General features: G+C 44.3%; 1 protein-coding gene across 3 annotated transcripts in view; it reads left to right on the plus strand.

Moving 5' to 3' along the window:
* The first annotated feature begins 7,029 nt into the window (after positions 1-7,029).
* Positions 7,030-16,718, plus strand: part of WAPL (WAPL cohesin release factor) — a 135,654-nt gene continuing 125,965 nt past the window's right edge. Inside the window, exons 1-2 of one of the 3 annotated variants that reach the window (XM_075934835.2) lie at positions 7,030-7,186; positions 12,159-12,673. In XM_075934835.2, coding sequence (XP_075790950.1) covers positions 12,181-12,673 — 493 coding nt within the window. In that variant the 5' untranslated portion in view covers positions 7,030-7,186; positions 12,159-12,180. Of the gene's footprint in view, positions 7,426-12,158; positions 12,674-16,718 lie in introns of all 3 variants that reach the window. The other 2 variants (XM_075934834.2, XM_075934833.2) reach the window with 2 other exon arrangements.

Below are 16,718 nucleotides of genomic sequence, written 5' to 3' on the forward strand. Positions count from 1 at the left end.
AAAGAGAGTCAAGGCACATGCATTTGGCCAGGGGATACTTGTGGGAGGTGTATGCACCCCATTACACCTCCCCTTTCAGCCTACTAAATAGCCAAAACCCTAACCTGGAAGGATAATACCTAAGGGAGCCTATGTCTTCATTGCAAAAATTCATGCAACTAACCTGCTGTAAAATGCTAGAGGAGACATGGTACAGCTGGTTTTCAATCTCACTGCACCAAGATGAGATCAACCCCAAGTGCGGGTACAGTGTTGACTTCAATGAGGTTTATTGAGGTCAAAACTACCGGTGCCTTCTCTCCACTAGGATTTGAAACCTGTTTTTTCCAGGAGAGTTGGACACTTGGAAAAAGACTGTTCTGAACAAACATCTGAAATTTAGATGTCTGACTGGTGGATGACTGCTGTTGGCTCATCTAGTAGAACCAGTATTTCCAGGGTCTATCCTTAGGTGGAAAGGATGCTGCTATTGACACGCCTGCAACAGATGAGTGTGCAGGTTACAGGAAGAAGGTGGAAGAATACAATGTTTACCTGCTTGATGCCTGGATCTGACTCAGTAGTGCCATGGTTTGAATCACTTATCACACCCATGTAGCTGCTTGCTGTGTTCCCTATAACTTGTGCTTTATCCTAGTTAGTGATGCTTTAAGCATTACATTATTAAACTTTGATGTATTATGCATCAAATTAGGTTTTTCACATGCTGAAGGAGTCACACCAGGCAGTATGTGGTCAAAAACAGTATGAAGCAAGCTCTCCTTTTTCAAATCCTAGTTAGTCCCCTTTCTTAGGGGTTAGTTGAAGGAGATGTACAGAATTCTCTCCAATATCACAGCTTTACTAAAGAAGTCTATATACTTCCTGGAAAGCAAGCTTTTTCAGCATCCACAAAATCATACTGTAATGTTCCACTCTCCATTTAAATATCACTCTGCTTAACCCAATGATTCTAGCATGTTTTCAACCAGAGTAACTAAACATTTTTAAGAACTGCAGAGAATAGGAAATTGAATTGTTGCTGAAAACAAGACCTTCAACTGGTTCTGAAAGTCACTGTTATGTTGGCATAGACACAGCATCCCATTTTCAACATTATTTAAGAGATAGTATGTCAATGGTAGAACTCTCATTGACATCAATGCAGCCAGGATTTCCCTGGGTTCTGGATTATGTCAATCACAGAAGAGGTAGAAGCCTGAAACTAGAACTGGTCAAAATTAAAGCAAGGAGAAAAATGTGAATTGGGAGATATTTTTCTTCTCACTTGTGTGTGGCCTCAACTGTGAGTCAGTAGCCCCCACTCCTGCCTTAGAATCATGAACTTTACCGTATCATAATAAATTTGACTCAAGCTGCCCTCCTCTTCAAATTCTCAACTAATTCCTTCCTATTTGTCAAAATCAAATCTAGAATAGCCTCTCCCCAGTAGCTTTTTCTACCTTTTGAAATAAAAAGTTCTTAATACACTCCAAGAATTTGTTGGATAATCTGTGCTCTGCTGTGGTGTTTTCCTAGTGGATGTCTGATTAGTTGAAGTCACTCTGTTACTACCAGCACTACCAAGACCTCTGCTCTGGATGATTTTGTTTGTTTAAAAAAAAGGCTCATCCACCTCTTCTTCCTGGTTAGGTGGTCTGCAGAAGATCCCTTGCATATCATCACACTTTTTTTACCCCCTTTTATCCTTAGCCAATATTACAAGTCTGTCTCCTTCTTCCATCTCAACTTCAGTCCAAGGGACTGTGGGAAACTTGGCCACACCCGTGATAAGTGAACATCTGACTAACTAAAGTCATTCCAGGCCATGGATGTTGCTGGACCAGAGAGTGCTGGACTAGAGAGGTTCAAACTCTATTAGAGACAAAAAGGGATACAAGTTAACATTCTAAAAATACACTAGACTCAAAGGCTGTGTCTAGACTGCATCCCTTTTCCGTAAAAGGGATGCAAATTAGACACATCGCAATTGCAAATGAAGCGGGGATTTGCATAAACATGGCTGCCGCTTTTTTCCGGCTTGGAGCTTTGCTGCAAAAAAGCACCAGTCTAGATGGGGATCTTTCAGAAAATAAAGCCTTTTCTGAAAGATCCCTTATTCCTTTCCGAAAGATCCCTTATTCCTCTTAAAAAAGGGAAGACAAAGGACAAGGTAGGCCCTTTACTCAATGAAAGCAGAAAAACTAACAGAAAATGAAGTGCCTAATGACTTTTTTGTTTTAGATTTCACCAAGAAGATTGGTGGCAATTGGATGTCTAGTATACGAGTGAAAATGAGGTAGGAATAGAAGCTAAAATTGGGAAAGTACAAGTTAACAATTTCTTAGATAAATTGGATGTCTTTAAGTCAGCATGATCTGATGAAACACATCGCAGAATACTCAAGGAGTGGACTGAGGAGATATCTGAGCCATTAGCTATTATCTTTGAAAAGTCATGGAAGATGGGAGAGATTCCAGAAGATTGAAAAAGGAAAAATATAGTGCCCATCTATAAAAAGGAAAATAAGGACAATCTAGGTAATTACAAACCAGTCAACGTAACTTCTCTACCAAGAGAGAGAATGGGGGAAGTAATTAAGGAATTAATTTCTAAACATCTACAAGATAATAAGGGAACAAATAACAGTCAGCATGAATTTGTCAAGAACAAATGCCAAACCAAGTTGATAGCTTCCTATGACAGAGAAACAAGCCTTGTGCAAGATGGAAGCAGTAGATGTGGTATATCTTGACTTTAGTAAAGCTTCTAATACTGTCTTGCATGACCTTCTCATAAGCAAACTATGAAAATGCAATCTAGATGGCCAGTGTAGACAGCTCAGATTTGTTTTGCGCAAAAAAGCCCTGATCGCGAAAATGGCGATCGGGGCTTTTTTGCGCAAAAGCGCGTCTAGATTGGCCACGGATGCTTTTGCGCAAAAGTGCTTGTGCGGAAAAGCATCTGTGCCAATCTAGACGCTCTTTTCCACAAATGCTTTTAGTTGAAAACTTTTCCGTTAAAAGCATTTGCGGAAAATCATGCCAGTCTAGACACAGCCAGAGAGAATGGAAAATCACTGCATAGGAAGGAGAACTGAAGAAAGGGATCTGGGGGACATAGTCAACTACAAGCTAAACATGAGTCAACAGTGTTGCAAAAAACCCCAAACACCATTCTGGGATACGTTAACAGAAGTGTTGTAAGCAAGACATGAGAAGTAAAGGAAGTCCCCAACTTACAAACAGGTTGTGTTCCAAAAGTTTGTAAGTCAGTTCTTTGGAACTTGGAACACATTTTCCCATAGAAATAATGTTAAAAATGGTAGTTAGGTTTCCAGGCTAGCCCACAAAAGCTTATTTAACCCATAATGTAGCAGAAATACTCTATATTTGCAATGAAAAATAGTAGAAATATTTTTTCAACCTTGACTTGAACACTGGTGCTTGAGGAAAGGAAGATTTAATTAGAGCAGGATGAGGAGCTAACGGGGAGGGGGGAGAGGGAAGGGGTGCAGAGGGAGCCCCTAGGGATGTTAGCGTGTAATTGAATATTTGTGCAACTACATCAAATGTTAGCGGTTATACAACTATTTGATAGTCCCCAGAGATGGGGTTGGCAGCCAGTGCACTCCCGGGGAGCCACCTGTTACCCAATGCTGCTGCTCAGGGACAGGGCATCAGACTCTGGAGCACAAGGTGTTGGGCTCAATTCCTCCCTGAGAGTGGTCAGACAGCCCACTGCTGTTGCAGAGGCAGCAGTGAAGGGTGGCAGGTGGGAGCCAGTCCACAGGGGGAGTTGGTTTAAACACCAGCTCCCCGCTGACAGAGGCTGCTCTGCGACAAGAGTCCCTATCTTTGGCGGGCCCAGGCTCACCATGGACAAAGGCTGCTCTACAAGATGCTGAAGCAACCAGTAGATCCGGATCTACCAGTAGATCTTGTAACCTCTGATAGGTGATCCTGACTGATTTGGCCAGGAATCTATCAAGTGCTGGCACTTCAGTTGCCCCTCCCCCCACCAACCTTCCTTCTCATCTCCAGACCCAACACATACGTGGGCGGGTTGTTGTTACTTCTTGCAAAGTGGGTTATTTTTAGTGTTTGACTGATCTGTGCATTTCGTAACTTTCATTTCTCTCTTAGGCTTAAATGTAATTCTTTGAAAAGTGAGTTCTAAAAGGCCTAAACTGTCATGTCTGGAGTCATTATCCCTGTGGTAATTGTGCTCCCGGAAGTGGCTGGCATGTCCCTGCAGTGGGTCTCCACACGTTGTCCTTGCCTGCACACACCACTCCTTAAACTCCCATTGATCAATAATGGAGAACCATGGTCTGTAGGAACTGTGGGGTTGGTGCCTGTAGATGAGGGCCAGTGCTATACATGCCAGCTGCTTTCAGGAGTAAGCCTGCCTTAACTCTGCTGCTCCATATCTGGGGCAGCTGTCTGGCCACTGTCAGGGAGGGAGTGAGCCCAACATCCTGTGCTCCAGAGGAGGATGCCCTATCCCTGAGTTCACTGGAGATCCCACTCCACCTCCCTACCTTGAGCAGGTCCTTTAGCCTCCTTTCCAAATGCAGGAGCCAGCTCTATCCCTGGGGCAGCCTGTGTTGGCTGTCTGGCTACTTCCAGGGTGGGCAGGGGCAGGACTAGAGTCCCCAACCCTATCCCCAGGAAAATCCCCAAGACCAGTGTTCCTCAACCTTTTTTTTATAAAGTACTCTTTAAAAAAAAAAAAGTATCTACAGTTTTCAGACACACACAATTTTTTTCTATCGTTGCAACACATTTGTTTAAACAACTTAATCGTAGCCAGGCAGGTGATGAAATGTTTGGGTGTAAAAAATACAAAAATAATAAAATGCTGTAAAACTTAAAAGAAAAATTCAGTTTTCTCCAAATTTCAGTTGTGTTGATATACCTCCCAGACTTCTCTTGGGTACCCCTATGGGTATTCGTACCACTGATTGAGAAACACTGCCCTAGACCACTCCGAAACCCACCCCACCCCCTTACCTTCAGGGCATCCCCTCCCATACTCCGAACCCCATGGCCGAAGACCAGAGCCTGCACTTCAACCCCCTACCACAGCCTGGTGAAAGTGAATGAGATTTGGGGAGGAAGGAGGATGGATGGAGTGAGCAGGGTGAGGCCTCGGAGAAGGGGGGAAGGAAGCCGCGCAAGGGTATTTGGGTTTGAGGTAGATCTTACATTGCATTTAAATAGAAAAAGTGATCTTGTGGTTGAAAAGGTCAGATACGATTGAGCTAAGCCCTACCTTGAGCCCCCCTACACTTCCTAACCCTCTGTCCTAAGCTATCCACCTTCTCTCTCTCCTTACCTCTGAACCCTCATTTGCCTCATTTTCAAAAAAATACAAATGAAATAAAATATGTAGAGCTAGATAAACTGCGGCAAGAGCTACTTGCCAGCCCCACGCCGCGCATGCGCCAGACCAGCACTGCATGTGCACAGCGCCAGTGAATAGGGTGCACGGAGCGACTGGCTGAAATCTACTCGCAACGGGCGAGTAGAAACAGCGGTTTGTCGAGCCCTGAAATTATGTATATTTTTATTTTATTTTCCACCCCCCAAAAGTCAGTTAAAGACCTGAGCAAAGCTGGGTACTAGGGATGTTAAATATTGGTTAATTGAATAGTTGAATAACCTCATTAATTCTTATTGGTAAGTCGACTATTTTATAGTCCCTGGGGGCAGGGCCAGCAGTCTGTGCACCTCACTCCCAAGGAGTCCCCTACCACTCCATGCTGCTGCCTCTGTATCAGAAGCAGCAGAGTGGGGTGCCAGGCAGGAGTTGGTCTGAGAGGGGAGCAAGTTTAAAAACCTGTCACCCTGTGCTGTTGCCTCTGATAAAGAGGCAGCAGTGCAGGGTGGCAGCTTCCCTTGCCTGGTGTGTGTGTGTGTTTGGGGGAGTGGGGAAGTCTGAGCTCCCAGACACAGCATGAGCTGGAATTGAGTCTGCCTGGCTCCTAATGCAGGGGTAGGTCCCAGACTTGGCATGAGCCAGGACTGAGCTAGGCTGCTAAAAAATTTACTGGTGGACTAGAGGGGAGGGAAATGTGTGTAGTCTACAGAATTAACTTATAAGCTTTTGCTTATCAGTTAATCAACTACACGATTACATCCCTAGTGGGTACATCAAGCAGAAGGGTTAAACGTGGAGATTACTTGACAGTGAATCTCTAGCTGTAAGTGAATTTGTTCTTACCGCACTCAGCTTTCTCTACAGCACTTTATTTTCATGAGCTAGTCAGAGACAGAAATAGATGAATAGCTTTGCTGTTTTGACTAGGATTAGTGGAATAGTGGTGCACAGAATTTTGCTGAAGGATGTTCAGTGATAGCCTTTGTGATGCTTTTTGACTAGCTGGGATTTTTTATAAAATGTTTCTTCTGTGGACTGTGAGTAGCTGTTGGCAAGTGGAGTTTGGGCAATAGCTGCATGAGTTAAAGTATTGCAGGATTCTAATTAGAGACATTTGTTACGGATGGATAAGTCAGTCTCTTTTTTCACCCTCGCTCGCCACTCCGGAGGTGGAGTTGACATTGTTTGGGAGCCTTAACTGGAACGTGTTGCTCGGAAGATCCGAATTGCAGCGCAGTCACACTGAGCGGAGCGGGGCCCGGCGGCACGCGCCAGACCGCCCCAAGCCTCCAGAGAAGCAAAGCAGGAGGCTGAGTGGCAGGCAAGCCCGCGGTCGAGAACTCTGGACTGCAGCCCTTCCCGCCACCGCAGCGCGCGGCCCCGCCCCGCTGAAACGTCACCCGCCCCTCCGGAGACAAACCGCTCGCGGGCACAGCAACGTCACCCGCCGTCAAGCACCCCCCGCCCCCTTCCGCGCGCACGCTGGCGCCTGATGCAAGGCCGGCGCGCGCACGGAGCTGCACCGCCCTGGAGCACGGAGACAAGCAATTGGAGACTGGCGGGGGTGGGAGGCGATTCCCCTAACTCACCCTCCGCGTTATGAAACTACAGGTCCCAGCGTGCCCCGGGCGCGCGTGCGCAGGGGCGTCCCAGCGCCCTTTCGGGGGCGCATGCGCGGCGGCGTGTGGGTCGGTTGAGTAAGGCTGGGCGCGATTGGCTGCGGGGAGGCGGCCGAGTGTGGGAAGCGCAGTGACGGAAGGAGCGGGGGGCAAATGGCGGAGAGATGGTCCAGGGCCCTGTTCAAAGAGCAACGATAATCCTGGTGCGGAGAAAGCGGCGCCGGAGGAGGAGGCGCCGGGGGCCCTAGCGCCAGCGCCCACCCCCACCCCGGCGAGGGAGGCTCCGCTGGGGGGGCGGGACGCGGAGGAGTCGCGTTGGCGAGCGCGTCCGCGGGCGGCGTTTCGGGGCCGAGGCAGCCGCGTTCTCGGGGCCGAGTCCGAACCGCGCCGGGAGCAGAAGCCGGGTCCCCCGCCGCCTCCCTCCTCCCTGGGTGAGACCGAGGTGGGTACCGGGCGGCGGGCAGGGCCTGCGCGGCTGCCTGGCTCCCGGGGCCTGCGCGGCCTGCAGCCCTCTGAGAAGGCCCCGTTGCCCCTTACGCCGGCGGCCGCTCTTGCCCCGCTTTCTGCCGCGGGCGCTGCGCCTCGGGGAGGGGGAGGCTGGGACGTTCCAGCGGCCGAGGGACGCCGGGTCGGGCGGAGGGGGGGAGGGGTGCGTGTAACTTTCCCTCCGCGCAGTTCCCCGGGAGCTGTGAGCGGGCCCGGCCGGGGGGAGTTGAGGGAACTTTTCCCCCCCTCCCCTCGCTAGCTTGCGGCTGGCCTCAGGCGCAACTGTCTGGGATGTGCGGAGGAGCAGGTGGCGCTTAATCAGGGGTGGGTGCGGAGCCTGCTTCTGCTTCCTGTTCGCGCTGGGTGGGAGCCTCCGCCACTCAAGTGAGAAGCTACTTGGGTTCTTTCTACTGTTTGGCGGTTCAGGGGTTTGGGATGCGAGAGCAGGGACGTGAGAGGCTTCGCATTCCGCTTTAAGCCTGCACGAAGAACAGGATGATGGTGATTCTCTGGGGATTTCATTAGCTTCATATGTCCAGTACTTGACCTATTTTTCTGTCCTTTGATTATGAAAGGGAAATAATTGGCAAAAGAGTAACAAGTAAAGAGAAGTGGTGTGCGTCCCTCCTTTAAAACGAACTGTCAGGTCTGGTTGGGCCACAGATTTCAGAAAACAGTGGTTAAAAACGGGGAATAAAGTTCTTAAATTAGACTTTAGTTAGCAGCTTGCATACTTTGCAACTATATGCAAACAATGTATGCAATTGTTTGGTGTCTAAGTATTGCACCATTGCGCTGGAGTAGGACAGCTAGAAAGTATTAGGGCATAGAAGTGAAAAAGTGAAACTAAAATATGTTGTTGATGAGTGAAAAGCAAGAAGAGTCAGCATTAATAGGTACAGTTTAATTTGGGCTTTTAAGTATTCTATATTAATAAACTAACACTGGCAAGGAAGTATTTTTAAAGTATTGTTAATCTGACTATGAAAGTTAGAAGCCATATTTTGATTAAGTGACTATTACTACATCATGCTTATAGGTTCATGTTTAACATATCAAGTAACAACACAGCTTTTAATGTCTTTATTCTTGTTTAGTCTTATAAAATAGATGTTTCAGAAGATAATTGAACATCTATAAAAATAGCAGTATTTTACATAAGGAGGTTAGTCATAGGGCAGGGCTTTATAGTCTGAAATTAAAAGACTTTTAGTCAGGGTGGGGTAAAACTTGCATGTTTTTTGTGAATAAAAAATATCTTTTCCCTGAGGGTAGGAGCTGCATAGGCTATCGGTTTCTACAAAATTCATTTTGCTTAAATATGTTTTCTAGACCTCATGGTTGTAAAGATGGCATTTGAAATATGAATAGTTACTGTACTCTTTTTGAGCCTTCAGACACACATCATTTGCCTGCTCTATTACTCATTCCTGAGAACTAATCATTTTGCTAAGCTTTGCTTTTGCAAGTTTAAAACATGGAGCAAGTTTTAAAAGTACAGAGGATCACCTCAGATTCACTTAGCTCCTTGAAGGGGAAAATGGATAATTAGAGGTAAATATTAAACTATTGACATAGGAGAAATAAATGAAAGGAGAGTAGCTACTACTCAACAAAGAGGAGGTTCTAAATGAGTGTGAAGGAGTAGAGAGAATTGCAGAGCATGCTAATTTTACCAGTAGCTAGAGGTGTCAGTTTCAAATTAATCTACACAATAGTAGAAATGGCAATAATATAGGTAGTCATAAGTGGTATCTTACAAATTAGAAATAATTTACCATATTTTGAAACTATTAATAGAGGAAATGTTTATCAGTGCAACTTTGTCTCAAGGATGCAATAGTGTAGTCAATTAACAGATAAACAAAAGTTTATCAGTTAATGCTACAGACTACATGCATTTTCCCCTCCCCTCATCCGCCAGTAAATTTTTTAGCAGACTGGCCAGCAGCCTTTCTCAGTCCTGGCTTGTGATGGGTCTGGGACCTACCTGTGCTTAAATACACCTCTGAATTTCAAGTGTATTAGGAGGTAGGTGGGCAGGCAGCCCAGCTAAGTGCCAGCTCATGGCTGGTCCAGGAGCTCAGACCCCTGCTGGACGGGAGCTGCTGCCACCCTGCACTGTTGCCTCTGTATCAGAGGCAGCAGTACAAGGCGACAGGCAGCCAGTCTGGGAGGGGAAGTGTTTTATAAACTGGCTCTCTTACGGACCAGCTTCTGCCTGGCACCCCATATTACTGCCTCAGATACAGGGGCAGAAGTGTGGCGTAACAGGGAGCTCCTCTGGAGTGGGGTGCACTGGCTCCTAGCCGCATCCCCACAGACTATAGAATAGTCAAGTAACTGATAAGGATTCATGAGGTTACTTGATTATTCAATTAACCAGTATTTAAAATCTCTACTTTGTACCCCCAATTTAGGATTTATAGGAACAGATATTTATCTAAGTGCAATGTAAATGTTACATAAGTTTGAAGGAAAAAATTAGCAAAACGTGTAATCTGACTTCCTGTAAAATTCCACTTCTACATCTGTATTTGCAGACCTGAAGATTGACTTAAGTTGAAATTTAGTGTAAAAAAAATAACTTTATCTATTACAACTGCCCAGGCTGAGAATCTAAAATTTAACAGTATAGATTAAGGGAAAATGTTTTATGTTTAATGTAAATACAGCCTAAATATTTAATTGATCTGCTTTTGTCTTCAAATTAAAATAAAGGCAGCAGGAAAACAACGAGAAACAATGGTCTCCCCTGTGACCTCTGTATAGTAAAGAACGCTAAAGGCCAGATTTCATGAGCAGACACCAGGTTTCAGTCTATGATGTAGTTTGCATGACTGAATTTGATAGGACCCTATATATAATATAATTCTGTCTTGATGCACAGTAAGCTCATTGATTTTTGCCCTGTCTACAATGGATAACCATCCTTTCTATAACAGTCCTTAATGTATTTGAAACTGCTAAGATGTTTCCCCACAGTCTCTCTGCCATTAGTCCACATCTTTTTTTAAAGCATGATGACCAAAACTGGATGCAGTACTCCCATCAGAGGCCTACTCTGTACCAAGTGGGACTGTTTACTTCTGTGTCAGATTCCTGTTAATACATCCCATGTTGATACTAGCCTTTCTTGCAGCTGCATCACATTGTTGACTCATGTTCAGTTTATGATCCAGTATTGTCACCAGTTTCTTTTTGGTATTACTATCATGTAACCAGTTATTCTGCATTTTGTATTTGTGCATTTAATTTTTCCTTCCTATTGGGTTATTTTGCACTAAATGAAATTTACTGAATTTAATTTTCAGAATTCCCAGCAATTCTCCATTTTGTCAGGGGTGTTTTGAATTCTAATCTTGTCCTCCAGGATGCTTGTGACCTCTCCCAGATTGCTTTCATCATCAGGTTTCATATGCATATGCTCTGAGCATGCCATTCTCCAAGTAATTATTAAAAATATGAATATCCGCATCCAGGTCAGACCCCAGTGGGACTTCACTAGAAAGATCTTCTGTGTGAAACCCAACCACTGATAACTACTGCTAGTATACGGCGCTTGGAGGATGGGGTCTTCGAGAGAGTTTGGTTGAAGAAGGCAGTTGTGTCCTACGGTAGAGGACTGGCATGCAGGATTTTGGGATGTGGCCTAGGATAGGAGGGGATTGTGATCTGGGACAGGGGATTGGGGTGCCAGATCTGGGAGGGGGGTATAGGGGCAGAGGGTTAAGGAAGGGAGGTGCTGGGGTGCCAGAGGTACGCTCTGTCTTGGAGGTGCTTAACAGCAGAAACCTGAGGCAGACTGCTGCAGGCTGCTCACTGCTCCACATGGCTCCGCATTGGGCATGAGAGGGAGGAGAAGGGGGATGGGATAGAGGAGGAAGGGACAAGGCTTGCTACACTGCCCCTGTCTAGGACCTTGCCTGTCCTCCATTAATAGTCAAATATAATTATTAATGGTTCAAAAATTATTTCAGCTTGCTGCGTAAGTACCCTATGGGGAAGACACGTTTTAAAAACCAGACTGGATTATAGTCTGTCTACTCTAACATGAGCTGCACATACAAATACGGAATGAAAATAGTCTAAAGTTAGACAAAATACACAACCTTTTTAATTTTTCCTGAAAATAATGGCCTCAAGCCTTGCAAATGTAGGTATTATGTAGGAGTATGATATGGAAACAGAACCATCCAAATATTTATTCAGAGATCCCTGCATATCTGCAGATATCTGCATGCACAGGTGTGGATGCAGATACAGATTTTCTATCTAGAGCCCTGCAAATTTGCAGATATCTGCTTCATATCCTTGGGTATATCCATTTGTGGATCTGGATATCCATGTCTCTCTCTTGTGGATAAGGAGACACAACATTTTGTATCTGTTTAGTCATAGCAGATAAGTTTTTATTGACTCAAGGTGGTGAATTTCTACTAAATAAACAGGGACAAGTGAGTGACTGTTGTATATTGAGAGGCATGATATCTGTTGCAGAACTTGCTTTAAACAGTGTGCATTTTTTAAATGAAGTGAATGATGCCAGTCAGAAACAGTACTAACTTACAATACTAACTTAAAAACGAACATCTATGGTATCTCTAATAAAGAGTGGGAAAATAATCATTTCTACTAAAAACAACAGTATACTGAAACTAACTTTTATATATATTTTTTTTCACACAGAGAATATGAAACAGTTGTCAAAATGACATCCAGATTTGGAAAGACATACAGCAGGAAAGGGGGAAATGGCAACTCAAAGTTTGATGAAGTCTTTTCTAACAAAAGGACCACCCTTAGCACAAAATGGGGAGAAACCACATTTATGGCCAAATTAGGACAGAAGAGGCCCAATGTCAAACCAGATATTTCAGAAATTCCTAAAAAACCGAAAGTCGAAGATGAGGTAACAGAAGATCCATTTGGATTTGACAGTGATGAAGAATCTCTGCCAGTGTCTTCAAAGAATGTATCGCAGGCTAAAAGCTCTTGTCAGCTGGAACCCATTGAAGTTGTTCAGTCTGAGGACTTCGCTTCTTTACTTGAGGCTAATAGCAGAATTCATCAACCAATCAGTAGAGACAACATTGTGTCCAGCAAGAGTCTATCTTTTGACAATATTCTTTATGGGTTAAAAGAAGAGAGCACAAATGTAGAGGATGAAGAAATCAAAAGCAGCAGAGCTGATCTCATAACAGGTAAATTTTAGATTAAACAATTTTAGAATACTTAAACATGCTGTGATTTTTAATAATCTTGTTCAACTTTTTTTTTTTAAACTGTTGCATCTCCTCAGCTTTGTTTAAATGTTGGAATAAAACCTATGACCAAATAATCTTGCATATGGAGAGCAAAAACTAACTGGATACAGAAATTTACAATATTTTATGTATCAAATGTAAATTAAGGGATCAGCTACCATGTTCTAAAAAACACTAGCTTTGCACGCAGTTTTGAGGTGTATTCTTTCTTCAGTATGCCTCTATACTTCTGCATATCTCCTACCCTTAAGCACAAGTAGAAGTTACATTGTTTCTAGATGATGCAACTCAGGGGATTGATGAGTCCTTTTAGGTAGCTGGTTTAAACCTGGCTACAGACAGGTAGTGAGTGATAAGATTGTCTGGCCATTAAGTTATATGAAATGAGTCAGTGTACTACATTTTCTCTTTTCATAGTTGGGGGTTAGTTTCAATACAAATCAAATAATTAAATAGGCATATAGTTTGAAGTTCCTTCAGACCTCTAGCTGTTTTCAGTTTAGAATTGAGGCCGCGTAAATGATCTGGTACTGTTCTTACCTATGCTTTGTTTGTTCTGGATGAGTTAGAGATGTGAAGGTATACCTGTTCACATGATGAACCTGGGCTCCTTGGTTAATTGTGTAAACAATTACACACAGCTTTCCTCCCCTTGCTGTCTCTGATACAGTCGCTGCGTAGGGGTGGGCAGGTGGGAGCTGATGCTCCCTGTGCATGCCAGCTTCCCTGGAGCTGCTTATCCTCCTCCTTCCTCCTCCCCATGATAGTTACTTCACAGAGGTGGCAGCAGCAAGGTGGGTGTGGGACAAGTGAGCATGGCCCTGCGGAGCTACCTGCCCTCTATGCTACTGCATCGATACTGATACAGCAATGCGATGGGAACGAGAGAGGACAGACCAGAGCTGGTGCTCACAGGGAGCTGTCTTTTCCTGCCTGCGGTTATGCATTTACAAAAATACATGCGTTTTAGCAGGCATACACATGTATTAAGATGTATACACTTAATTCTTTGGGGCTCTATTAATAAGAACCATATTCTCTTTTATAAAAAAAAAATCTTTGACCTTATTTCCATTTACTTCAGAGTTTTGACATAGATCTGATCTAATCACAGCTGCTAAAATTGCAACTTCAATTTTTCCAGTTCAAGCTTTACATTTTATGTAAATATAATGGGCTGTACTGGGCCAAATGCTGTCAGGATGACACTTTGCAGTCTTGCTATATTGTGTCTTGTTTAGAATGTCACATTTAAATATCTGTTGAAAAAAATTGAGTCCTGGTATGTTAATTGTCGAGAGAAAAAAGTAGACTCCAGCCCACTTGCCATACAGTAGATCAAGGTGGCATTTAATGGCTAAAGATTATTACAACCAAGGAGTTTGCAAGTAAGACAGTACTAGTCATGGCTAGACAGTAAAATAACATGGTTGTAGATTTAACAAAGTATTTGGAAACTAAATCACTTGAGTGTCAGAAATGAAGGTACAGTGGAAAAGAATTTCACTCTTGTTTCACTGTGTGTTCTGTTGTTTTTCTATTTTCCAGAAAACTACTTGGCAAGAAGCAGTGAACTTTCACTTATCAGTCTGATCTAATTTATATTTGCAGAATACTAAAATATATTTTAAAGTTTGGACTTGCAATATCAGTTTATTGTAGGTTAAAAGCCAGCTTCCCCTCCTTCCTCCCCTCCCCCAACACCAGCTCCCATCTCCTCCGTCCCCCTCTGCTTCTGTGGCCGGTGGGGGAAGGGAGAAGGTGGCTCCACAGAGTCAACACATGCAGAGAGCTGGCTTAAAAGCTAACTCCCTGCGTGTACTGGCTCCTGTCTGCCCCCTTCATCCTTGGCACTGTTGCCTCTCTATCAGAGGCAGCAGCATGGAGGTGAGGCGGTGCAGGTGCTTTTGTGGAATTTGGTTCTCCCGCCTCTGCCCTCACTTTGGTACAGAGGCAGTGAGGTAGGAGAGTGCATGTAATTGTTTGGATTCATTGATAAATCCAGGCTTATTAGTTGTTTACACAGCTATGTTAACATCTCTAGCAGATTTAAAATTTTCAGATGTATATTTATCTAATTTTATTGGGTATTAACTTAATTGCAGCAAAGAATGCAGGCCTAACCAAACCAGTTGCTTATGTAAATGGGCTACCCATCTTCATACTTTTTGTTTAAGAAATCTAAGTCAGTAGAGTATGTACCCTAGCATAACGTGCTATCAAGTGGGATTAAATAAATTTAAGGAGACCAAGGCAGTAAATCTCTCCCCGCTCCCTCCCCCCCACCCAATGTTATGAATAGTTACAGCAAATGAAAGGTAGTTGAGTAGCCATTGTTTTGTATTGGGGTTTAACAAAAGCAAAATACAGAATGAAAACATCAGCCAAAGCAATAAGTGAGTAGAATGAGTGTGCAGTTAGTATAAATTTAACTACTTCAGAGACTGACTTGTTACATCTTCAAGATTATTTAAGCAATCAGTGTAAGGCTACATCTCAAAACCATAGAGTTTATTTTATTGATCTTGTGACACAACGGAAAGAAATGTGCTTTATCCCCTGGTGACTAAGTGCACTTGAGACTTCCTCTTAATGTGCAAGAAAGGTGCTTTTCAGTTCTGTTAGGTGTTACAACAGATGAGTTTAGCACAATTGGAAATCCCTCTAAATACTTGTTAAGGTTTGAATAGACTAAGGCCAAGTCTACACTGATATTTCACGCTGCTGTGACTTTTCACATCCCTTAGCCAGCGCTGGTTCACGTTGGCTCAGGGCTACTCAACTTTGGAAACCCCAGGGGGCCACAGTGATACAGCACATGGTGAGGGCCACAACTTAATTGTGGTTGCATATATATGCAAATAGCTTCTTACACACTGATGAGCATGAATACCATTAAGGCAAGACTACACAACAAGCAGGCCCCATTTAAGTAAGTTCTGCTGATATTAATAAAATGTAATATTTACCCAATTTCCACTCAAATGACAGCACTTTTAATGAGCACTTTAAAAAAAAAAAAAAATTGAATACCAGTGTTCTGAATGTTTAGCTTGAAGCTCCAGGTTGTGCGTTTCTTGGAGTGATTTTTACTCAGAAAAAGTTTCCAAACCAGATCACTCCAACCTGCAGTTGGCAGGAAGCTAGGCGAGTCAGGCCAGATGAGAGGCAAAAAAGGGACAGGTGTCCTGGATTCTCAGCAGGGCTGATGTCCCCATGTGGGAGTCTGTTGCTCTGTGCAGGATGGAGGCAGGGCTGCCCAGCTGTGGTGCTGGACCCAAAGGTGGCCCGTGTGAGCCAGTTAGCACCTCTCAGGCTCTGCCTGCAAGGCTAAGCAGCTAGCACCTACCACAATCCCCTGGCATTCCTGGCACCTCCTCCCTGGAAACGCCAATATCCTGTACCCATCTGTTCCAGCCAGACCATCTGGTTGCATCTTTCAATGCTCGCCCCACCTGGGAGATGCCTCATTGTTGTGGAGTGTTCTCCCAGTGGAGGCCATGTTCACAGGATCCCCTGTGGGCTGTGTTGAGCCCTGCGTAAACCCAAACTGCACCGTGGGCCACATGTTGAGTAGTCCTGCGTTAGCTACTCCCCTCACAAAGGTGGCTTACATAGAGCCTTTAGGAGAGGGTTCTCTCAGCGCTTGTACGAGGCCACACTTTCAGTTTAAAGTACTGCTGAAGCTGCACTTCTGTATGTGCAAAAGCAACAGAGAGTCTTATGGCACCTTAAAGAATAACGGTTTTATTTGGGCATAAGCTTTTATGGGTAAAAACCATTTTATCGAATGCATTTGATGAAATGTTTTCTACCCATGAAAGCTTATGCCCAAATAAAACTTTTTAGGCCAGTGGTTCCCAAGGTGTGTGGACCCTTGGGGAGGTCCACAGTGGTATTGTAGGGGGTCTACGCAGAGCTTCTTGCAGCCAGCAGGTCCTTTAACCTGTGTTGCTTCCCACAGCTCAGGAAGCAGCATGGG

Source organism: Pelodiscus sinensis, chromosome 8, assembly GCF_052426305.1.
Source record: "Pelodiscus sinensis isolate ZL-2025 chromosome 8, ASM5242630v1, whole genome shotgun sequence".
NCBI lineage: Eukaryota > Metazoa > Chordata > Testudines > Trionychidae > Pelodiscus > Pelodiscus sinensis.